At 35.6% G+C, this 24,654-nt stretch overlaps 1 protein-coding gene across 7 annotated transcripts in view; it reads right to left on the reverse strand.

Annotated features, from left to right (window-relative positions):
* Positions 1 to 24,654, reverse strand: part of GBE1 (1,4-alpha-glucan branching enzyme 1) — a 143,727-nt gene that overhangs the window by 52,578 nt on the left and 66,495 nt on the right. For all 7 annotated transcript variants that reach the window (XR_012053545.1, XM_072923430.1, XM_072923438.1 and 4 more), the window contains exons 6-9: positions 24,359 to 24,449; positions 23,018 to 23,227; positions 1,529 to 1,644; positions 658 to 785 (exon numbers count right to left, since the gene is read on the reverse strand). Coding sequence is in view for 6 of the 7 variants with exons in the window: in XM_072923430.1 (XP_072779531.1) it covers positions 658 to 785; positions 1,529 to 1,644; positions 23,018 to 23,227; positions 24,359 to 24,449 (545 nt within the window). In the remaining variant the exon portion in view is untranslated. The remainder of the gene's footprint in view (positions 1 to 657; positions 786 to 1,528; positions 1,645 to 23,017; positions 23,228 to 24,358; positions 24,450 to 24,654) is intronic.

Here is a 24,654-nt window from a genome sequence, read left to right on the forward strand (position 1 = left end):
CTAAATGAATTATCTAAACATGATATCAGAAAAAAAATCCTCCATATTTAAATTAATTTTCTTCTGGATAAAGACAAAATATCAGTTCAAATTAGAATTTTGAATGCTCTGCTGTTTCTTACTCTTAAAAGCTCCATGCGCCAGAAACATTCTTCAGTCAAAAAATTGATCTCAATCAACTCAAGTAATATAGCCTATTTACTTAATAATAAATTTAAATTACTCTATATATTTAACATCTATAAGTTTATTGCATTTAATTTGAAGGGTAATTGTCAGCTATACCAATATAATTCAAAATATGCAAAACATCATTAGGGCTGTTAATCTTTAGTACCACAGAGCACTACTGACAAATGGCTATCATGCACAAGCAATAAACTAATAAAAACAATTCTCATTACAAGTTCAAGGTGATGAAAAAAAAAAAAAAGAAACTGCCACATTAATTAATAATCTATTAATGCAGAGAAAATTCCCAGAGTGCATATTCAGGTTGTTTTTTCCCACCAGGCAAAGTCTGTCCACTAATTAATATTTTTCAGCTCATGTCACTGCTTGAGTACCCAAAGTGTGACTCTATAATTAACAGGAAATTCACATCCTAAAGCAAACTAATCAATATTAATGTCACTGAGGATGGCAAAATGATCTTACCTCTGCTATGGTTATGCATTCTGGGTGCAAGGTATTAATCATGTGATTGGCCAGCATCAGGTAACACAAAGCATCTTCATCCACATGAAGGCCAAAATATTCATTGTAATCTCCACTGAACCCTGTGCCTAATAAGACAAGAAGTTTTAAAAAACACAGTCAAGTTTTATTTAGAATACACAGGTATTTCACTCAATATTTCATTTTATAAGCACAGAATGCATTAATTATTTTCCATCTATCATCATTGCAACAAAGCAAGGAAATTAGCAAATCTTGATTTTTTTGATCATTCACAAACTATCCTGAGCTGGAAGAGACTCATCAGGATCAGAGTCCAAGTCCTGGCCTTGCACAGGACCATCCCCCAGAATCACACCCTGCATCATCCAGGTGCTTTAGGAATCTGCTGAGCCTGTTTGTGCCAGCTGTGTTGTGCTCCCATCCAGCCATCCACTGGGCCACTCCAGCCATAGGACTCATCCCACTGGTTTTGCTTATGCCAATCATGTCAATACCCCAGGACTGGGCTAAAGCTTTGAGCTCCTCTTTCTTTGTTCCTCATGTGTGTGTTGGTACAGAAACACTTCAGTGTCGTTTGTTATAGCTGACACCTTGTGGAGCAGATTGAGGGATCTCCCTAGTGCTTCTGTCTCCAAGTTTTGGGTGTGCCATCCCATTGTTCATCACTAGCAAGCCTGGTTTTGTCCTTTCCCCCTTCCCATCTAGTTTCAAGCTCTACCTATAAGACCCTCTAGCTCCTGTGCTAAACCCCTTTTATCCCCCTGAGAAACAGTGGACTGTAGAGCACTATTTCCACAGCAACAGAGCTGCAGCAGGAGGGCTGAGATCAGAGTTGATAAATGCTCACCAATGCCGTGGTGGTGATACAACATCGACGTAACACCGTCAAACCGGAATCCATCGAAGCGATAGTCTTCAATCCACATCCTCAAATTAGACAGAAGGAATCTCAGGACTTCCCAGCTGAAATAACATCAGCATAAGTTTGTTAAGCTTTAAAAACCTTGGGATCAACCAGAGCTCCTTTTACTATGTCATCCACTTGCATATGTGGCACTTGTATTGTATATTTTACTATTTTAATGACTTCTTCCCCGTTTTTCATTAACCTTTCCCTAAAAGATTTGTCTTTAAGTCTTTCTCTTTTTACTGCACAAAATCTTAAGACTGGAGATAGGAGGTTAGTAAAAACTCTCAACTATCTACATAGACATCTAACAGGGTAGTGTCTGAATACATATACTATATTTTACTACCCATACTTGCTGGTGTAATTTTCCTTTCCCTCTCTAAAGATGGGTACTCTCTGTGGGAAAAGATGTTCTAGAAAAGGAATTAAAATTTTAATAGGCAAGAACTTTTCTCCAAGATTTTATGGATTAATAGCAATTTTTAGCCATAATTGAAAAGCTGCCTTTCCCAATTAATAACAAATCACGTCACCAGCAGAATACCAAATCACCTACTAAGTTGCAAATTTACACATTTGAAAAGTAAACCAAAGGAAAGCTGAGGAGGTATATTTTGAAGTTCAGAACACCAGGAATGTGGTGTAACACACACACACACATGCACAAAGCATGGAGATGAAATCAAAATATAAAAGAAGTTCCAAAACGAATAAGCATGTGGAAACAGTAATGAACGGATTTTGATATTAAGGAATAAAATAGTTCCATGAGCAGTTTTCCTACTATTCATCACTTTCTCTCCCTAGGCATTGGTCTCTGTAGCTTCAAAAGCCACCCACCTTCTTTTCACCCTCCATGGCACAGCCTTCTCTGACACTCTCATGTGCATCTCCTGCAAGTCACAGCTCTAAAGAGCTCACCCATCTCAAACAGCCAACACATGATGTAGGGAAACTGGTTTTACCCACATCTTCCATGCCTGCCAATGTTATGATTTCTCTCTAACCAGTTTCCCTAGACAGCATAGCTACAACTCCACTTCCTAACTAGTTTCTGTTGAGAGAAAAGCCCAGCAGCAGGCAAGGTCTCTCCACCTACCCTCTGCTGGGCGAGACAGAAGGGGTAACGTTGCATAAATCACACCTATGCACATGGCAGGCATAGGGTAGTGAAGGGGACCCTTCCTACATTTTATTTAACAGACAACAGAAACGGTAATTCCAGGAAGAAATTATGATACATGGAAAAAACTCTATTTTGACAAATGTCACCACTTTCCTTCCTCCAAAATACTTGTTCATATGAAGGACGCTTTAAGTCCTGAGTAAGTTGTATTAGAAGAAAAAATGGGAGGCTATGGACACACTATAAAGTCAAATCCTGATCTCACTAAGTAGTCAATTCTTATTAACTTGCATAGAATTTTAATATTTCTCCTTCTTTCTGCATACACTGCACAGAGATACACATTTGTGCATATAAAGACAAAAATATTACCAAATCAAAATCTCAAAATTTAGGAAATGTTAATCAGCTCACTGTGAATTCCCTCAGTTCAATACTTCTCCTGGGCAAGCATTACATGACAAGATTTTTGTTGTTGTTGCTACACTCCCCTGCTTCAAATCATCCAATTCACAAGTTAAGAAGACACTAGGAAGATCTCAGGAGCTTGTCTGAAGAACCTTTCATATATTTATTAGTTCTCAGGTGAGACGGTTTGCAGAGAATGAACAAGATTGAGATTGCTCTGATATTGAAAGGGATAGAGAAGTATCAAAAGTCCTACAAACTGACAAACTGGTCACAAAAAAGCAATTTTGTGCAAACGTTTGCTCTATCTTTTTTCTGACAGCATGAAATTCACAGAAAGCTACTTCCTGCAAGCTAAATACTGTGAGAAAAGAGCACAGGATTTTAGCAAATAAAAATAGCATCTCACACAGAATTAGGATAATGCACGCACAAAGTACGTTAATTATTACAAGCACCATCCAAACTTAAAAGTTATTTCTTCTCATTACAAACTTCTTGACTTTGTAACCTTAAAGTCCTTAAGATGGTGAAGAAGATTTGTACATTTGTAAAACATACACAGAAGTCTCAAAATGGATAACAAATGTAATTTTTTCCACCCTTGTTGGCATTGAAGATTGATATTTGGGATAAGATGGAGAACCAGCATGAACATAAATTGTAATGACTTTTAGATGAAAAAGTGACAGCAATAAGAACAAACAAGATGAATTTGTGGCACCAAAGTATTAGTAAAAAAATTTATGAGATCAAAAACCTGAGTAGGAGCAGCAGATGTTTTCCAAGCATCTGATGGCACATGGGAGAGAAGATAATAAATAAATAAATAACAATATTATCACTGATTTTAGTCTAAATTTGGAAAAAATCAGCTTGACTTTCAGAGATATAAAAAAAAAAAATATTGACATTTAGAGAGATTACTACACAGCTCCAAAACATGAACCAGAATAACAGATTTTTTGAGACATGCAAATCACACAAGCCATACAGAGGTTCATTTTTTTCATCCAAGTCAATTTGTTCATGGGAGCAGCAATATTAGACACAGAAGTTGACAGAACAAATAACTTTGCAGAAAGTCAGCAGAGGCCAAAATTGAAGAGGCATAATTGAGATACATCCACTGCAGAGGCAGTAATTCAGGAGCATTTCTAAAACTGTACATTCTTGTATTTTCCACACAGATGTGGAAACAGGATAGCCTTCATTAGGAATGCAATTTCTTCTGGAAAAGTGCCATATCTTAAGTTATATCCTAAAAATCTCCCATTTCTGCGTATTACAAAATTGAGGAAGTTCTTTCATTTTATATATGATCAAAGACAGGAAAGTTATGCTGTATCATCATTAAGGAACAGAATGATTTACAGTGTAAGAAAATGAAGCAATTCAGAATTCACTCAGATATTCAAAACAAAGAAGGTCTTTGCAGAAGAGTATTGCTGGATTTTTTTTCCTTCATCCTTAGAGCCCATAGCTCATTTATTAAAAACAGATTTCTTGTTTGAAAAAGTGAAATGAGCACATCTACCTAGATGACCTGGTTTCATGAGGTGATGAGAAATTTAACAACTTTCCTATACTAGGTCAGCAGAAAACCTATGAAATTGCTTATAAGACACACTCGTTATTTACTTTTTTCCTCTATACTAAAAAAAAAGCAAAATAATGATTCACCATAAGCATTTTAAATTCCAGTCCATGATGAACATGAAATATTTAGATGCAAGCAATGAAATTAAACCAGTTAATTTTGTCACTATGGACAAAAAATAATATTGGCTGTGTCTAATACAGTTTGAAGATGTAATTCTTGAACCATATTAATGTTGACCTTCAGGAATTGCATTTATTAATATGTACTGGAGAACTGCTGACCTTATAAGAATCTAGGCTTTTATGATGATATTCCCGTTTCAGTTCTTAGTGCTTAATTAACTTAAGACATAGTAGCACTGAACTGCTAAATCATTATTTCTCAAACTACCCCCAAACATTTCAAAAGCTGACTGGCTTAAATTCAATCAGAAGATTGCTAAACAAAGAAATTGGCATTAAGTCTAATAAATACATTGCTAACTGCAATGCTAACTTCCAGGAAATCTGGTACAAGTTATTTTATGGCCTAAACATCTAGATATAATACAGAAATGTTTTTTTCACCACTGCTTATGAGCATAGAGCAGTTTCCCTGTAACTTTGATGCACTTTGTTTAACTGAAATTATACAAAACAGCAACCAGTCTTATCCTATTTGGAAAATAACAACAGCAACAATAAAGCCCTTTGTATTTCAACCTCCTTAATTTATCACAAGTAATTCCCCTCTGTCATCTGCATAAAATCATTGCCAAGATGCCAAGTCCTCTTTAGCCATAAGGGGATGAGAAGCTGAAGCAGTGTGGCAGTGCCTGTTTAAACCAAGGGACAAGCCTGACTCCCAGCACGACACTGCCCTTAACACCCACACTCCAGTTACTCGGAGCAGCATTCCATGGCAACATACCCAGCTCTATCAGACGTGATAAAGTCTTTAATAGACCCAAAGAACTTCTGTCTAGAAATCCAAACTGCACCATGTTTCCAAAACAGACTGTGCAGACAACAAAGAGCCATTCCTCTTGGGGTGTATGCTAACCTGGGAGCACAAGGGGTCAGTGCTAACACATAATTTCCCCTACATCAGTCTCCAGAAGAGACAGGATCAGTGAATTAACTTCTAAATCCAGGAAAACGGTTTTATTCTTAGCCACAGAAATTGAGGATTTATTGATGCCAGCATAATTACAAAGCAAATAATATTACGTAATTACAGACTATATCAAGTAAGTTATTGAAACTAAAGTTTTCTCTAATAGTTAAAAAAAAAAGGATACTTTTATCAATAGTCGTGTTCTTTGCTTAAGCCTTAGCATCCCATTCCCTGCATTAAAATTTCAAGGCCAGCCTTCAGAAAAAAAGTCCTTAATTATTTAAGTAGTACTCTGAAAATGTCATGAGAAATCAAAGGGAAAGGACTATTTTCGAATTTCGAAGCATTTGTTCCAGTAAAGATCGGAAGTTCTTTCACAAACTAAATCATATTGACTTCTTTTAGGCAAAAGTTAATAGTGGTAAATTAACTGGATGCAGGGTTGCACAATTACTTCTGTGCCTTTTTGTGAACAAAACTCCCCATTCTTCATAAACCACAGAAAAATATATATATTATATGTGTACTATATAGAATCATAGAATGGTTTAGGTTGGACAAGACCTCCAAGACCATTGAGCACAACTATTAACAGCACAGTGTTCACTATTAAGCCATGTCCCTGTGTGTGCCACATCCATACATTTTTAACACTGCTAGGCATGGTTCTTCCACCACTCCCCTGGGCAGCCTGTCACACATGCTCACCCTTCCAATGAAGACATTCTTCTTGATATAGAATCTTGAGGCCATGTTCTCTTGTCCAGCCACTTGCTGCCTGGGAGACGAGACCCTCCCCACCACGCTACACCCTCCTGGCAGGAAATTGTAGAGACCAATAAGGTCTCCCCTAAACCTTCTACCTTCTTTTCTCCAAACTAAATAGTCTGAATTCCCTCAGCTATTTTTCATAGGAGAAGCAGTTTGGCTTTATATATATATATATATATATATATATATATATATATATATATATATATATATATATATATATATACTCTATATTTACATATATATGTATGTATATATCTATATATATATATAGATATGTATATATATATTACTAATATATATTATACATAATCCTCATTATGTTTTATATATCTACACTTTTCTATTTAAAAATTCTAATAAGCAGAACACTGGTTATAATGTAGCTTTTTTTGGTTTGGTTTGGTTTGAGAGCAAACAAGAGCAGCAGCTTTGAAGATGCAGAGGGTTTTCCATTTTAGTTAAATCTAGAATGCTAGAGTGCCACACCAGACAACAGGCCTTCTACAACCATTAATCCTAATGCCCATAAATCCACTGCTATGTAGGGAGAAAGTACTTTTTTTCAATAGGCTGTAAACAATATAATAGCACTAAGCATTTATTAGACTTATGGACTCAGAGTCAGTAATTACTTTGGCAAAATGAATTCTTGGAAACAAGCACATTGTTTATTCACATAGAACCAGTAGTTCTGAAGTGTTCATGAAAGTATTTTAACATTTTTCCCCTCAAAATTCTACTTCCTCTCTTGGTACAAAGCAATGCCATATAGCAAGATGAAACAAGAGTTTCCCAATTTTTGATTGCTTAGACATTTGACCGATGCTTTGAAAAGATACTTCATTTTAATTGTGCAGGTTATTTCTGCATCAACTCTCTCTTATATTTTTCCAATGAATTAAACATGTTTATGGATATATTCACACAACTTGCCTGAAATGCCATTTGCACAAAAAGAAATTTTCTCTTCAAATGAACTATGGATTATATAAGGGTTTAAAATAACCTGCAAGTAAGCAGCAGCGTCCTGGGCTTACATTTTTCTGGGTAGTCCAATCCCCACTTGGTAAGAGTAAACTAGTATCAAATAAGGCATTCAGTTATTTGCCCTATAAAATGGAAGCAATAATTCAAATACTACTCAGCAAAGGTTATGTCCTGCAAAATGTGAATATAAGAACAGCCTTGGAGGCAAAGCAGGTAGGTACTTATTGTAATGAAATTTAATACTCTTGATGTTTTTTGCTCAGTGGGCTTTCTGAGGTAAATAGAAAAGAAACCAAGTAAGTCTGAAGGCAATTACCTGCAGCTTTAAGAGAGCCTGCAAGGTGTACACATTTAAAAATAAAGTATCAAAATAATATTACAAAACTCTTTTAAGTGCTGATAAAGCCTACATGGATTTCAGCTCAGATTTGGATAAATCAGCATTTGTCCCACTTATATTCTAGTCAAGTAAACTATACACTAATAAAATAAAATCTTTCAGAGTATTTAAAATTCTATTCTCCCAAAATAAACTTCTTAGACAACGTTAAGTTTGTTTGGTCATATAATCAACTCTGCACATTAACAAACAAAATTTGCTGATCCACAAAATGCAACTAAATCACAACTTTAAAGATGTACTGTCAGAATTTGCAAACAATTTAATGCAATTTATGATTTCCATAATTAAACAGTAGTTTACTGTTTAACACTGAATTTGCTTTCAAAGTAAGTCTAAATGTAGTGCACAAATAGCTACAAACTATTATTGATTTTAAACAGACCCACTATCCTGAACTTTACCCAGTAAACGGCACCAGAGTTGAGATGGGGACTGGTAAAGAATCAAGTGTCAAGGGAGATTTAACTACTTTGTTGATGTTGAGGTTCTTTTTCTCCCCAGAAATAGTATGCTATTATATATGTATAAGAATAGACAACAATTATCTTCAACTTTCTTTATTCCCTATATAGGAAAACAAAATTACACTCAAAATCAATTAATTCCATTAGCAGTGACAAAAATATTAACTACCTGGCCAATTGTTAACATTTTTAGCTCTACTTTCTAAAAACTATCTTATTAAAAGCCTGAAACAGTGCTTCCTATAAACTTAATTTCATTTTTTACTTTAAAATACTGGTTCCCTAATTTATGCTCACATAAGTGACCTCAAAGGGACACTGAGAATATGTCTGGTACACACACAAAAATCTTTAAAGCATTTGTATTATGCCTGTACCTTCAAAATGCAAATACAAACTGGTCTAATTTGAATTCAGGTGCATTATTTTTTCTAATGCTAATGACTAGCAACAGGTATTTAAGCAGCCAAGAAGCAGAATTCTTTACAAGAGAGAACATTTTGAAAAATCCCAAATAAAAGCACTGGAGAAGTGAAGTAAGACCAGACCTCTGCCCTTGAGAAAATTCCAGCATTAATACAAACATTTCATCAAATATCTGTTTTTCCTAAAAGTTAGAGAGCACTGATGAATGAAAAGTTTTCTGCGTACAGATGATGCCAAATCATAGTTACTGCAGTGCTGTGAAGCTCAAGTTCACCTATACCACAATACCTCATAAAATACTATATCAATCCACCATTCAGTATCCACATTCTACTACAGGGGTTTTTTTTAAGTAATTACCTTGAAATTCCCAAATCAAAACTTTAATCCTCAAGTAACAAAACATGTCAGTTGCTTTCTGTGTTCACATAGCAAAATCAACCTCATAAGGAATATGAGTTATTATCACAGAGAAGACTGAAAAGGGGGCAAGCTTACACATTTTACCAACCTAGGACATCACCTCAAAAGATATTATCTGAATATCCATTTACTTTAGAGCCTCAGAGACCAGCACACTGAATCCCTGAAGACTTAGTTGCCTATCTATATTTTATTGACTGAAAGTCTATCCTTCCCTTCATCCCAACCAGGCAGTCGGTAGCAATTCCAAATCTATAGAAGGACAATAAAATTTTAAGATGAATGAAAGTGTTCATTATGAGTGATCATCCCGTACAGACAACACAGGAAGCTTCAGAGATACTGACTCCATGTATTGAATGGTAATCTACTGATTTCTAACCCCAGGGAAGCAGGGGCTAAGGGAAGTTCACACTTTATATTAGCTTATACAAAGCTTAGATTACTTCCTCTCTTGCTTCCAGATTTTATCCTCAGCATCAGCAATTGCTCTGGTTACAGTCCAAAATGTTCCTTTCAGCACCATGGGATGAGACTGCTGAGTTTCATGACAGACTTTGGCACAGAGGGCAGAAAAATTTGTACAATGAATTAATACCTTCAGAGAAAAACTTCCAGCAAAAAGCTTGAAGAGCCTGAAGACTGTCTTAGATCATCCCCAGCACGAGATTCAGGGACTCTGCAAGGGGAATGAGTCACCTGGCAAAGCTGACCCAGGCATGCAGCAGACCCCTTTCTCTTTGAGGAAGCACAGAATGCAAAGCTGTTGCATTTCCAAAAACCAGCACAGGAGATCAGAAGTACAGGGTTCATATCAAATAGAAATCCTTCCTTAAGCACAGCACAGTATTTCTCTCTTTGCTGCACTTCTTTGAAGTAACATTCTTCAAAAGTGCAATTAAAGAAAGTTATTAGCTCAGATTGGGCTGTGCCAATAGAGTTGTGAACTTGCAAATATACTTTTTGTATGTTTCATAAATACTTTTTTATCTAAGAGACCTGAAAAACAAGTTTATATTCTGAGACACCTAGTTTTTAATCTCAATTTCTTACTAGATATTGTCATTTCAACTATATAATTTGTATTTCATGAAGATAAATATGAGAACAATAAGCACATTTATGACAGATTGTGACTGTAGCTTTGCTTAGTAAAATACGTGGCAGAATTATTACTTGAATCATCTTTGGAATAAATACCTACAACGTAATTCTTGTATTGATTCACAGTTATACTTTATTTTATCCATTATTATATTTTTCTAGCATTATGCACCTATTTTAAAAACTTTTGTGACCTGAACACATTTTAACATGCCCACCATCTTCTTTAAGCACCAAATTTGTAAACTCCACAAAAGACAGATTGGAAAGACACTGTGCCAAAATGTATTCAGTTGTATTCCCACTAATTTGGTGAAATGCAATTTTGACAATGGAAACCTCAGATAGTATCTTGAACATATTGAGAGAAGAATTAGTGTCCTTAAATAGAATTTACAAAAAGTATATTCGGCTGCCTAAAGCTTACTTAGAAAGTTGTTTACGAACAACACATTCCTCCACATTTGCAAAACCTTTGACTACTGTATTTACATTTTTAAGTCAACAATGGAATGGCAACTCGCACAACAAGGCAATAGAAGCCTTTGATTGTTTTAGACCAACTTCTGTTCTTCTACAATAACAGGTTAGATTACAAGATCTTGTACAACATCACAGAACACAGAATGATCTGTGTCCAAAGGGACCTTAGGGATTATCTGGTCACAACACTCCTGTGGGAAATATTAAAGATATGAAGATTTTTAGAAAGTTAGGAAAGTATGTATTAGAAACAGAAAGAATAGAGAATTAGCTGCAACTACAAAGTTTGAAAGTAGATAAGTTACAATAGTATAGAAAGGATAATAAATAATAGTTCAAGTTTTAGTTTTAGTTAAGAGAGACTTGAAGATTACAGAAAAATGTTCAGTAATACAGTAAAAGGATTTAAGTTTAATAATGGTGTATTGTTAATAGAAAAAAAATAAATATTGGGCAAAGTAAGTGTATGTAATTTAGTAGTTTTGTTTTGTTTGTGAGATAAAAATAAGTATACTAACACAGCCCCTTGCCATGGGCAGAGACATCATCAGCTTGGAGTCCTGTGTAAACTGAACTTAAACATTTCCAGGGATGGGGCACCCACAGCCTGTCTGGACAACCTCTTTGCTGTCTCATCACTCTCCTCATGAAAAGTTCTGTTCTTATGTCCTTCCTTATGATCTAAATCCACCTTTCCAGTTTAAAACCATTGCTCCATGTCCTCCTACCTGTGTCCTGTCCTGCATCCCTTCCCTCAAGCCAGTCAGCCACACCACACAGTTTGGTGCCATCCACAAAGTTCAATCCCAGTAAGTTCCTTAGAGACTCCACTTGTTACTAATCTCTGTTTGGAAATCATAATCTACCAGTATATTCCATGCATTGGAAACGTGTTTGTTTTTAACACTAAGGTCTTTTACTGAAATGCCCTGATTTTTAACAGAAATGAAATCAACTATTCCTACTACAGATATCCTTTATTTCAGATAATATTTCAGTGCAACTATTACTGATCCTGACTTATGTGGCAGCAGAATGATAGCAACTTTTAATTAAAATATATCTGATGTGGAAACTTTATAATATTACAGAAAACAAGTTTTGTTGTCTAGACCAGGACAGAATACAAAGAAAACTAAAGCTAAGACTCCCTGAAATAGTTTAAAACAAGTTTGCCCTTGCATATATTGACAATCTAGCACTGCTGGCAAAAGAGCTGCTCAAGCCTCGGACTCTAATCAAATGTTTCTGGTTTTCCAAGTTTGGGTAAGGATGGTTCTGTGCTAAGAGCAATTGTTGTTGCAACCTACAAAACATTTTCCCTTTCCTGTACACAATGAATGAGTTTATAAGAATGCTATTTTGCACTACTTTCTGTAAGTCGCTACGTTTTTTAGCCAAATTGTTAGCTGGATAAGAATTAGAAGGAACATTGAGCTTTTCAGCTGTTTCCCATTTCCTGACAGACTTTCAGTTTCCTCCCCAGTTAACCCAACAAGAAAATAATTACCTTGAAATTTCTTATAACAAAGTCAAAGTAGATTTTCATATTTTCTAATGCCCTTATCCAAGAAGGTGATGGCAAAGGAAGCCTGGAAACATTGATAATGTAAATTTTAGTGCTTCATAGTTGACTTTTTTCCTCCACTTTGTTAATTACCTACAGGGCTTAAGGATCCACCCTAGAATGGTTATAATGGTTATAAGCCCCTAACTAATTTGAATCAGAAAATGGGGAGAAATAGCAATGGAAAATTTTGGGGATTTTTTTTCTCAGTCTATTTGTTTGGCTGACTAATTACTCCAATTCACCGATTCTTTGAACATAGAAACTATCTATGAAATCTTAAAGGTAAGAGTTAAATTTCATCAAGAAAAAGGAAATTTCAAGATGTATATATAACGTTTTGAAAGATTATGTTATTTGGTTCCTTAAACATCAACTTTTAGAACTTGTTTCTGAATGTTTAAGCTTAGTCCATTTAAAACTAAATAAATTAAAATAAATCTGTTATATTTATGACATAACTCATAATAAGAAATGTCTTTGTCTCATAGCTGTCACTACATTTACAGTCACAAAATGTCATTCAGACATAACACTTGAAGCCAGTGAAGTATATATATTTCCTTTGTGTGAAAAATTCTATTTATTATTGTTATTATTTACCAGCCTGACTAACTTGGTGTCAAAATAAGTGAAACAATAACTTCAATAGTTTTTTCCACTTTTTTTTTTTTTTTTTTTTTTTTTTTTTGCCTTTGGGCAAGAAGGGAAGGGAGGGAAGACAAGGGGGAATTTAGCACTGCTTCCACCTGCTTGCAAAAGGTCAGAGAATGAAAATGTAATACTGTACTCTCATAGGGGTGATTTCACTTCCAGTTGTGGTTTAATAACAAACGGATACTTTCCTCAAAAAACACCAATTTCTCTATTACTCTAGTGGAGAACTGTCTTTAGAAAATTTAGATATATTACTAATAATAAGCCTGTGCTAAAATGCATTCTAAAATATCATGCCCTAATCAAAGGTGTGCTACACTGCAATCAGAATGTTGCTAAATAAAACAGCAAGAGGAGAAAAAGTTAGTGACTCTGAAGCACTGAATAAAAAAATAAAGTACACTGCCAATTTCTCTGAAGCTTCGTGGGCTAAAAGCACAGGCTGTACAGCCTCTTTTTTTTTTTTTGACAAGGAGAAAGGAAAATGGCCCCACTTGAATGAAATGACAAATTCTGGGGTGTTTACATAAATACCTGCAGCCAAGAAGAGGCAATCTTAATGTTTAGTTAATCAGGAAAGAGACAACAGTCATTACTTTCTTCACATATCTTAAAGGAATAAAGAATAAAAATAAAGACCACAAAGAGAATTCTTCTCTTCATGAAGCCTTTTGATAAATACACTCAGTTAAACACTCTTTGTGCAATGACTAAATACATTATAGATACAAAAAATCCATACTTTTACTTAATAATTCTTCAGAAAACTTCATACTCAGCTCTTTGTTTGAACAAATTAAGTCGCCTCCTACAGAAAAAATTATGAGAGCACATAGTAGTGGCTATGGATGTGCTTTTTCATTCTTGTTTATTTGTTCAAATGTATCTATCCTTAAAACTATACTTGACAGGACTTAATTACTGCTCAGTAACACTAAATAAATCAAGGGGTAAGGTCTACAAAGTATTACTTGTACACTTGCTTTCCTCTGCCTGAAATAAACTCATTAATTGCAGTAGAATAACTTATAGAAAAACTTGTGTCAATATCTATTAATTAATCACACAGGTAATTAATTTCTTTTTTTTTTTTTCCAGATAACTGTATACCAATTTTCAAGACCTGACAAGGAATTGTAACATGGATACATACAAATATTGGGTAAAGAGATAGCCCCCTTATCACCCCAGGGATGAACCAGGACAAAGATGTTTGATTGCAGTTCTCATGGCAAACTAGCACGAATTCTATAAAGATCTTTTTTTTGTTTTTTTTTTTTTTTTTTCTTTTGAGAAACTGCCCAAAGCAAATCCACGGGGAAAGTAGCCAAGGAAATACAGTATGCTTTTAAAAAAACACCAAAAACCACAAACCACTCTTTTTCCTGACCTGGTATAGAACAATTTGCTTTGTTCCCAGGAATAAAGCTTTTAATAGAGTATCTTCCTTATCCATTAAAACACTTTTGACATGATACACTATTTCACTTCTGACTTGTTTTGCAACTACATCAGCCAAAATAGAGCCAAAAGCTGCTCCCCATCCATCCACTACTCTTATAATGGGAACAGTAGAACCATTTTTAAAATCTTCTTTACAATTTCACCAATAATTTCTTAAGTATTAACTCTAAAAAAATTTATTTCGATAACAGCAGTTTCAATGTCATTCTGGCATTTAAACAACCCCTACAGAAAACATTCATATACAGCTGAGTATGTCCTTATAAAAATTCCCTAAATTTTAGCATGCTATCTTCAGTACAGTCCCATCCCAAGCTGAACCTCAGTCAGTGGCTACTGGTGGGAAAGAATTTGTTTGGACAGAGACAGCTACTCCCTGAAGCAGCAGCCTGCCCAGCTCTGTTGTGTGCATTGCTCTCTATCTCCACTTCCAATCACCTTCTAGAGACAGGAACTTTTGTCTTTTTGCCATTTTCAAGAAAGCATGGCATGCCTTTCAAGACTGTAAGTAATATATCAGATCAACATAATTATTTGCAGATTATTTCTGCTCTGTTGGCCATACATACACTACTGACTTTTGGAAATGCTACAGCATTTTGATTGTTTTCTACTCTGTAGACAAAGCTATTAATTGATTTTTTTTTTTCTTGTTATTTATTTTATGGTCTCTCCAGTGAGTTTTCAAAAAATGGATTTCAAGTGCATCTGTGCTTTATACAACACATACATAATAGAATCAAAAAACCCCAAACAATTGTCTTAATGTTTCCATCTTCTTTCCCCGCTATGAGCTGTACCATGCCTAATTTTCCTCCAGACTTGAATTTCTTTGGATAGAACCCTATTAGAAGAAAGTCAACATCCCTCATTTCATTTGTGGATTCTTCTCAAACTTCTACAAATCACCAGTTTTTTCTCCAGCACATTCTTCTATTAACAACAGATGCTGCTCATGTAAACTACTGTAGCAATCACTTAAGAACGCTGTGGAAGTTGTCAATTCAAGAGTGGATTACTAAATGCAAGATCATTATTGCATTTAGACTGATGCAAAATGATTTTCTGCAATGTGTGGAATCTTAGCTAATTTTAGATATTTATTGAAATATCATAAACAACTTCATATAAATGTGACTGCATTTATTCAAGATACGAGTGAATTTAATTGGCTACAAGTGGTCACCTCTATATTTCAAAATGTACTACCTGACAAAATTTAGAACAATTGACTGCAACTTTCCAGTGTGCCTGTCTTCACATCTCAATATCTTGCTTTATCGCTGTACCACTTTCTGTGCAGCTACATTTTAGAAACTTCACACAAAGCTGTGAATGCTATGTTGGAGGTTATTTTGGGAAACTGGACACTTCAAAGAAAGCTACATGGATTCTTATGTGAAGCTCTCAGCTTTAAAGCACCTATGGATTTAAAACTTCACAGTCTGTTATACCAAATACAGTACAGTAAGACAATTAAGCTTGTTTAACTAAAAACATTAAAAATTAAGAAATAAAGCAATCATACAGCAGCTCTCGACTGCATATACTATAAATCAGACGATCGTGGTTGAAACTGTTATTTTTTGCACGATTATCAATTTTTCTGATTACATTGCAGTAAGTTCCTTTGTATCATCTCTTCTGTGAATGCTTTCAGTAATCATTCCCTTCAAAAACGGCAATTTATAAACTGCAATGTCCCCATACTTGAAAGTGTTTGCTTACTGGAATTTACAATGATGACTGAAAGAGAAAACAAAAAGAAACAAGGATTTTTAGGCATGAAAGGTCTTAAACTTTCAGATTTAAATTTTATAAAGTACTTTTATACTGTCACAGTTACCATCAAAATCCAGTCTGTTAGAAGCAGAGTATTAAGAAACATAGGCAGACAGTGGTTTTAAAGACAATGTTTAATCAAAATAATTACATTTATGGGGGGTGAGGGGAAGAATAAAAATCTCACTATTATGCTGCAAGCAGTGCTTCCTTAAAACAGTCATTAAGAAATAATCTTTGACAGCCAAATGAAATTCCAATGCATATTATGCAGATTTTTAAATACAGAGCTTTCCTAAACTAATTTGGTAGAGGAAGACTGGCAGGAAATGAATTAAAATCAGCACAGCTTTATGTTTTACATAATGAAACACAACTTACATCCTTGTTCTATTGTAATTACCCTAGAATCAACAATACACCAAAAAGACATCACATGACTGAGAACCTCTCTCACTGTCAACTCTCACTGCATTATCTTTAGTCTAGCTGGAATTATGGCCAAAGAATCTCCCCATTGAAAGCATATTTGTGACAACCATGGCATGGCATTGGATGTCCTTACTAGTGCCTAAAAGGAGCTGGGAGAATGCCACCTGCACCTGCTAAATCCTCAGAAGCTGCAGAAGAAAAAGCTTCAGTTCTTACACTCTGGGAAGGCAACTGGATATGATTCACTAATTATGTTCAAGCAATCCCTGCTTGCTTTTCCCTCTCCTCTTCCTGTCCTAAACTATGCCCCAAAACCTGCACAGCATAAGCTTCTAAGAAAATTCCTTAGCTGAGAGAAAACTGAAGTCTTTACATTAGAACTAGACAAGATAAGAAAGGCAAAGTTACAGACAGTTTTGTTAGGAGCACCAGGATTCAAAAGGAAGGACATGGCAAGGCGCAGAACAGTGAAGAGGACAACCCAGTCCCATCAAGGGTCTGTGACAAGTAGTGGCAGTCTTCTTTCACCCAGCTGACTGACACCTGCCTGGCCAGCAGAATCTCTTCAGGTATCATCTCACAAGCAATGAGTGTCCTGGCAGCCTTTAAATCCTATCTATCCTTCGTGTGCATTAAGCTTGCAGTCAAATCTTTGCACTCTAAAACGTGTGTCAATAAAGGGCCCCTGAGGTGGATGGCAAGAACATACACAATGTGCTATCTGCAGTCTGTATCTCATGCTCATCTGTCAATTTTCCTTAGGAGCATTAGTTAAGGAACCAGAATCTTTAATACCATAGTACTCCACAGAGCATCAACTTAAATCTATTTAAAATGCTAATGGTGTTAGCAATAAAGAGTATTAGAGAATCCATTTCATCCTGAAAACTGTTACAAACAATGGGGATGCTTGCAAAGAAGGTAACAAGTCTTTACCTCCACTGATATTTAGAATTCATCACTGAATTGAAAGAAAACAAAACCAAAAGTATTCTGAGTAGCTATGTTTAGACCATTATGAGCCCAGACAGGTACCTTTACTAACCAAACACTAAACTCTGAAAGATTTGTACTCCAATTCATTCCACCTACTATCATCACCTCAGTGGCAGATAAAGACTGGCAAAGTTGTCAGAAGAAAGAAAAACAATTTGGGCAAATAACAGCTGTTTAAGGAAGAGCTAAACTGAGCTTCACAAAGGCTGCTGAAGATGTGAGAGGATAAACATGTCTTTAAACAGTCAGATCCTGAAATCAAGCAAAATCAGTGGATCTTTTCCCCTCAGACTATACAGAGTAAGGTTTATGCAGGATTTAAACACTGGGTGGCAGAAAAGGCCACTGTCTCAGCATCCAAACATAGGTGGATGTTTTAGATGCAAGAGAGCACTTGAGATACCTGCCCGAGGCTGGACCACAGGACAAGGGAAAAAAGCTTCAGGTGACCCACCCCACTCCGGAGGGGCAAGCTGGGGAAGAGGCCACCTACAGCAGAACAAAGACACAAGCTTCAACACCTGGCAGCTGCCAGGTTTCTGCAGCACTGACAGCAAGGTTAAAAGCAGTTTCTGAGCTATGGCAGTTTATAACACACATAAAGAAAAACTGAATTAAAAAAAAAGAATCAAAAAAGTAAAAGGTACTGAGTTATAATCAGCTGTTCCACCAGCAGTTCAGAAGGCTGAGCTGGAGAGAACATCTGGACTAGCAGCAGGGGACTAGCAAGTCATCTGTTGCCCTGATGTAAAGCTGTGGCTCATGGGACAAAGTGTTTATTATACACTCTAAACCCTACCTGTAGCATTCCAAAGCACATTTGGCATGGATGTCACTTGAAACTTCATAAAATTTAATAGGAGAGTTCTTCCATTACATGGCTTAGTTATGATTTTTAACCCCAAAAATATGGACACAACATCCTGTCTTAAAAAAGCCTTGAAAACAGGCCACAAAAAAGGCCTAAAGGAAATGCTGGGACATCTGCTGGCCCCAAATCCTTGCAACCAATATCATCTCTTACTGATCATACTGCTGCATTCAAGAAAGCTGGACTAATTAAAATTAAAACTGCACTGCAAAACAATCACTGACTTTTGCACCAAATTCTTCTCCTAGATTGTGAAATAAAATTTTGCCTAAGTGCTCAGGTGAAAAGCTTCATAGTATTAAAAAAACAAAACAAATCAAACTAAAACCCCTCCTAAAAAAAAACCCAAACAACAAACAAAAAAAAATGTAAGGCATCAAGATTTCTGAATTTTAATTCTACCATTATTCCTAAAGGCTCATAGAAATATGTAATTATACCTACTGACATTCAGAATTGGATTAAGACAGAACAGAATCCAACAAAGTCTAATGAAAAGGCAGGAAAAGCCTTAAAAGTCAAAACAATGCTCTCAGACCTCAACAAGTCTGGAAGGGTAGCATCATTTACACATTCTATTCATGTAGTGCTGTGGAAAAATCTTTACTAGGTCATATCTTGTTCTCAATTATTTTTAAATTGTTTTGCCTGATTGTTATTTTAGACACATTTGCTATTTGGAAAAATGAATTTAAATTAAAACACAATCAACCACTCTAGTTGTGATCCCACCTGGTCTCCAGGGTCTACATCACTTCTAATGAACCTGGCAGCTGAATAACCTTTGAATATGATTTTAGGAGGAAAAATATGTATATTTTGCTTGTGCAAAATTAATTACAAGTAGAATCCTTACTTAAAATGGGAGGGTGTTTACATGTATTCCAAGAAGGCTACCTTTAACAGGAACACAACAGAGACCATTAATTTCCTCCAAAATTAACTGTACAGTGCCAACTAGTACCAGTCTAGAGCTTCTGGCACCCCTTCTATACTAAAGCATTTTTCTGTCATGAATTCAGGGCTAGAAAAGTCACAATATTAAACAGGAACAAAAGCAAATTATATAAAAGCTAGGTTTTCAACAGAAAATGTTAAAATCAACTGCAATTCTCACTGAAGCTTTGTGATTCTGGTTTTTGGGTTGGTTGCTGAGGGAAACAGAATGGACCCAGATATAGCCAGACAGGATGGAAATGATGGAGAGGAAGAGTCACCAAATTCACACATTTGAGGGAAAAAACCCTAAGATCTAGATTTCAGATAAACTCACAAGAATGTGCAAGAGCTAGGAAAATTATTAAAGTAAAAGTTTATTTTTAGTTGATTTTTAAAGTACTGTTTATATTCTTTTATTGAAAATAGTTAAGCAAAAGTATTCTATTGCCCATCTATCTTATCTGCAATTTCTCATTTCAATAAAATTGGGCTGTTATTCTCCTGTGACAACACCATGAACAGCATAATTGTAAAATGTTGTTCACCGTTTACAGAAAAGCTCCTGCTTCATACAACACTCGTATAAATATGGATTAAAAAAATTAAAATATGCCTTTAGCATATTGCATTGCCTATAGCACTATGGTGCAAAGATGCAGTATCCAGGCTGTCCATTGAGCAGGTTTACTGCTTTTCTTAAGATTACTCTCTACTTACATGAATTTTACTAAAAAACAGTATTTAAGTACACAAAGTAGATAATCCTTTTTTTTTTTTTTTTTTTTTAGCATGGATATGGATCTTTTGCCACATTGTACAGCAAATATTCACAGTCCCCTTCACAGATAACTAAATAATCTTGCAAATGCTGTGAGATAAACTTACATCTTGGCTTTCAAAGAAAATGTAGACAGACTAAACTGATAAAGCAACTGTTCCTTAATCTCCTTCATGGTAGAGAATTAGTTTCTCTCAATTCCAAAGTGAATTGAGCATTCTTTGCATTTGATGTTTAAGTACCTGTAGATTTAACAGCTCTCCCCACTACAGAAGGAAAGGGATTTAGTACAAGCTCTGTACAAGATAGAAGGCTGTGTTAACTGAAGAAATTTCACTCAGCAGGCAAGCTTTTTCTGTAGACCATTCAACAGACTGTGTTTGCTGTCATTTATTTTGAGCAAACTTTCAACATCTGCCAGTAACTTGAGTCTCTCTCACAGATTTTATACTTGCCTCATCCAGACTAGAGCTGCTCATCCACTGGTATGGAAATTAGCAGAATGCCAATACAGACTAAATAGGGAAAAAAAACCAACAAACCCAACATTTTCAATGAAATGATTCTTTGAAAATGAATCAAAGTCAATATGATTCTTTCACAGTTCTGCTTGGAACCTGCATGCACAAAGAACAGGGGAAAAAAATGTAAGCTATTTTTTAATCAGTTCTGTGAAACTTACAATGACCATGAAGGTTATATCTTTTCAGCCTTAACACTTGAATATAAATACATAGAGAATATTTCCCATCTCAAGTATTAGGATGAAAAAATCCCTTAATGACTAGAAAAAGTTCACAGCTTCCTATGCTTGAAGGGGAAGAAAGGGTTTCCACAACTGTTTGAAAAGAGAACTCCAGATCTGTGGTTGCATATCGTGGGAGGGTAGGGGATGGGAAATGACCTTCAAGGGACCCACAGCCATCCAGTGCAGAGCTTCAGTTTGTCTGGTCGTTGTTGCTATTCTCTAATCTCATCTCTCCACCTCACAGCTCTTTCGGCATTCAGTCTGGAACCTCTTCCAACGCCATAGCATGAAAAGCAACCCCATAGTATAGGTACATATTACTGACCCAACCAAGCCATAGAGGCAGTTCTTCACTTCTGAAGAAATATTTAACATTGCCAAGTGCAACCTACAAAGGAGCTGGTTGCTTCTCTCATTTATAAATATTCCCAAACACTCAATACCAGCAGTTTCTTTTCCAGCAGGAAGAACCAGAACAGAGGAAGGTCCATAACCACATTTCATTGTCTCACTAGAGACATTGGTACACCTGTCAGTTACTCATAAGCATCCAATGAAATAAAATGTGCAACACTATCATATTGACACTAAAGCTTTAAGTTTGTTTGAAATACAATTTATTTCAGTATTAATTTAAATCTTAATATGAAGAACTAAAATGCATTTCTTATAATAATTAAATCCCAATTAATAATGAAATCACAATAAATCACATCAGAAACTCCCCCTGAAATGACCTGTTAAATTGTTCCAAATAACCAGTAAATAAAGAACAGCTCATCCTTCTAAGTAGTGAAGTGAACAAGTCAGCTTTCACACTGGTCACTTGGTTTACTGTGAGTTCCATTAAACAATTGGCCTATGCTATGTAACATGACTTCTGTAATAGTGCAACGTAATCATATCCACCCAGTTCACTGAAATCCAACGCAAGCAAGAGAGAAAAATAGGAATATACAGGAAACTGAACCTGCAGGACAAAAACCTTAACAACTAAGAGGTTAATAAGAGACAGAATTCTACAGTTGCTCTGTGATGAGCCACCACAGTAATAATCAAATATAACTTTGAAAGGGTTAAAACAGAACTTTGTACTTAATAATAAGGTCACACCAGATTATGCATCTCAAGGGGAAAATAAGAGAATTTATCCTGGAATAAGCAATCAATTCTATACAGAATTTTATTAAGACATACTTTAAGGAGATTGTGAAGTTACACAAAACTTATTGTGGAATGTTTAGAGAAACAAAGGAAAGGAAAAGGAAGAATCAAGGTGGTTCAGGGATGAACAAACAGAAAAAAAATACAAAGAGGAGACTGAAATAAGTTGGCTGCTTGTGCCCGTTTTTCCATTTAAACCACTGAAACAGTCAGCATACAAGATCAATCTCCTTGCCCCCAATACCTCAAAGAATACAGAGTAAATAATATTAAGTACTAATAATTATGTAGCATTAATACATGTTTTGACACACACTATATTTATACTGGTTAATTAAGCTTGCCCAAACTGGGTCTCTAGAAATGTCTACTGCAAATGACCCCTGCTCTGTATCAACTGCTGGTTGACCTCCAGAAGCTCTTTGAAATGGAGTTAGTTCTCCTGGGAGAAATATGTTTTTAAACAAAAATAACTACACCGTTATATAATACATACAGTTCACATGGTATATAACATGCACATAGGTAGTCACAGATGACAGGAAAGTACTGAAATTGAAATACTATAATTTAGTGTTAGATTTTAAGGATTTAGGCAAGTAGAGGAATTTAACTCCACATACTGCACTTATTAAACAATCCAAATGACTTTACCAGTTTGGTGAGGAGTGTAGTTTTAATAGAATTGCTATGAAATAATAACCACTAGCACAGCTGACGTTTTATACTCACTTTGCATAGTCAAAGAGCCTGCTGTCCCAGAGCTGGTGATTGCCTCTGTATCCAGAGTGGAAGAAGCAAGAATCTGTACCATCAAACTGGTTGAGACCATCTTCTGAGTTTTTTGAGGCGTGGCTGTGCACCACATCAAGCAGGACCGTGATGCCCATCGAGTGAGCAACATCAATCATTTCCTTCAGGTCGTCCGGAGTTCCGTACCGGCTGTGAAACACAACGTGGCATAATCAGGATTCAGGATGGCAAAGCTGAACTTTCATAATGGAAATTACATCAAAGTCAGCAGTTCTTCATCACTTACTCTGCAGATGTACACAGGTTATTTTTTCAGCCTCTTAAGCAGTAGCTATTGCTTACAAACTAACATTTGAAACCATTTTTCATTATAAGAATTCCATCATCCACACAATGCTTTGCAGAAATAGATTGTTTTATTCTTCCCTTATTAATAATTCATCAAATCCAGTATAAAAGATAACAGGTACAACTTAAAGCTGCTATTTAATATTGAATACTTCCTTAGCTCATAAAGGACAGGAATATATTCATATTGCTGGAAAAAAGTGATGCAATGATTACAAAAGTAAATGTACATCCACAAAGTCCACAAAACACACCATCTGCTGTTTTACTGCTTAGTTACTTGGTTTAGGTACTACACCATTTTCTTATTTTTAAAAGAGGTTTTTGTCTCCTGTGCCTTACACATCTTTTTTCAACTAATTAAGCCAGTTAAAAACAGCCTGTCTAAATTTAGCCTGGTTGCCACTTGAGCTGCTTGAAGATTAAAAAAAAAAAATTTTTTTTTAAATTAATGACTTCCACATTTATCATAATTTCTTAACAACTACCTGAATTCATTTTTCATGTAATTTTACCCTATGACTCAAATCTAAGTACAGTCTGTTACAATCCTGTAAGGGAAAGGGTTCACACAGAATACACAAAGCCATAATTTTAATCAAGTTCATTATGAAGAGAGTATAGTTCTGTATGTCATAAAAGAAAGCCCTACACATCCTGTTTGTTACTGCCAAGAATTCCACAAGCCCAAACCCATGCATAAAGACTGCTGAAGGTGGATTACCTGGAATATGCTATGGCAGCTGATATTACTTACAAACTTTTTGTCTGATCCTATCCAAAGTGTTTCACAGAGCAGCTAAACACTGTGCCAAACTGATTTCAGATTTAAGAGGAAGGTAGAGCAAATACCTAAGCCACTCTCTCACATTATACACTTTCTTGCAAACACACACCTGTATGCAATACTGATTATAGTGGATGGGAAGGAAGGGAAAAGGACAGAGAAGATGCTGGAGCACCTAAACCTACCTTGATGCTGCAAAGAAACTTGTGACCTGATAACCGAAACTTGCATAGTATGCATGTTCCATAATGGCCATCAGCTGGACACAGTTATAGCCTATAATAGAAAAAAACATAACAAACAAATACCTTAAGGATACTTAAAAGAGTTTTCAATACCTGTAACATATCCATTCCAGTCTTGTCTTATTTTAGCTGCCTCTGACCCTAATGGTTAACACCTAAAAACTCAGTAACTTTGACAAAGCAATTCTACCTAATAGTTTATACCTACGTGATCTCCACTACAAATGAAACAGTCA

Source organism: Taeniopygia guttata, chromosome 1 (assembly GCF_048771995.1).
Source record: "Taeniopygia guttata chromosome 1, bTaeGut7.mat, whole genome shotgun sequence".
In the NCBI taxonomy this organism is placed as follows: Eukaryota; Metazoa; Chordata; class Aves; order Passeriformes; family Estrildidae; genus Taeniopygia; species Taeniopygia guttata.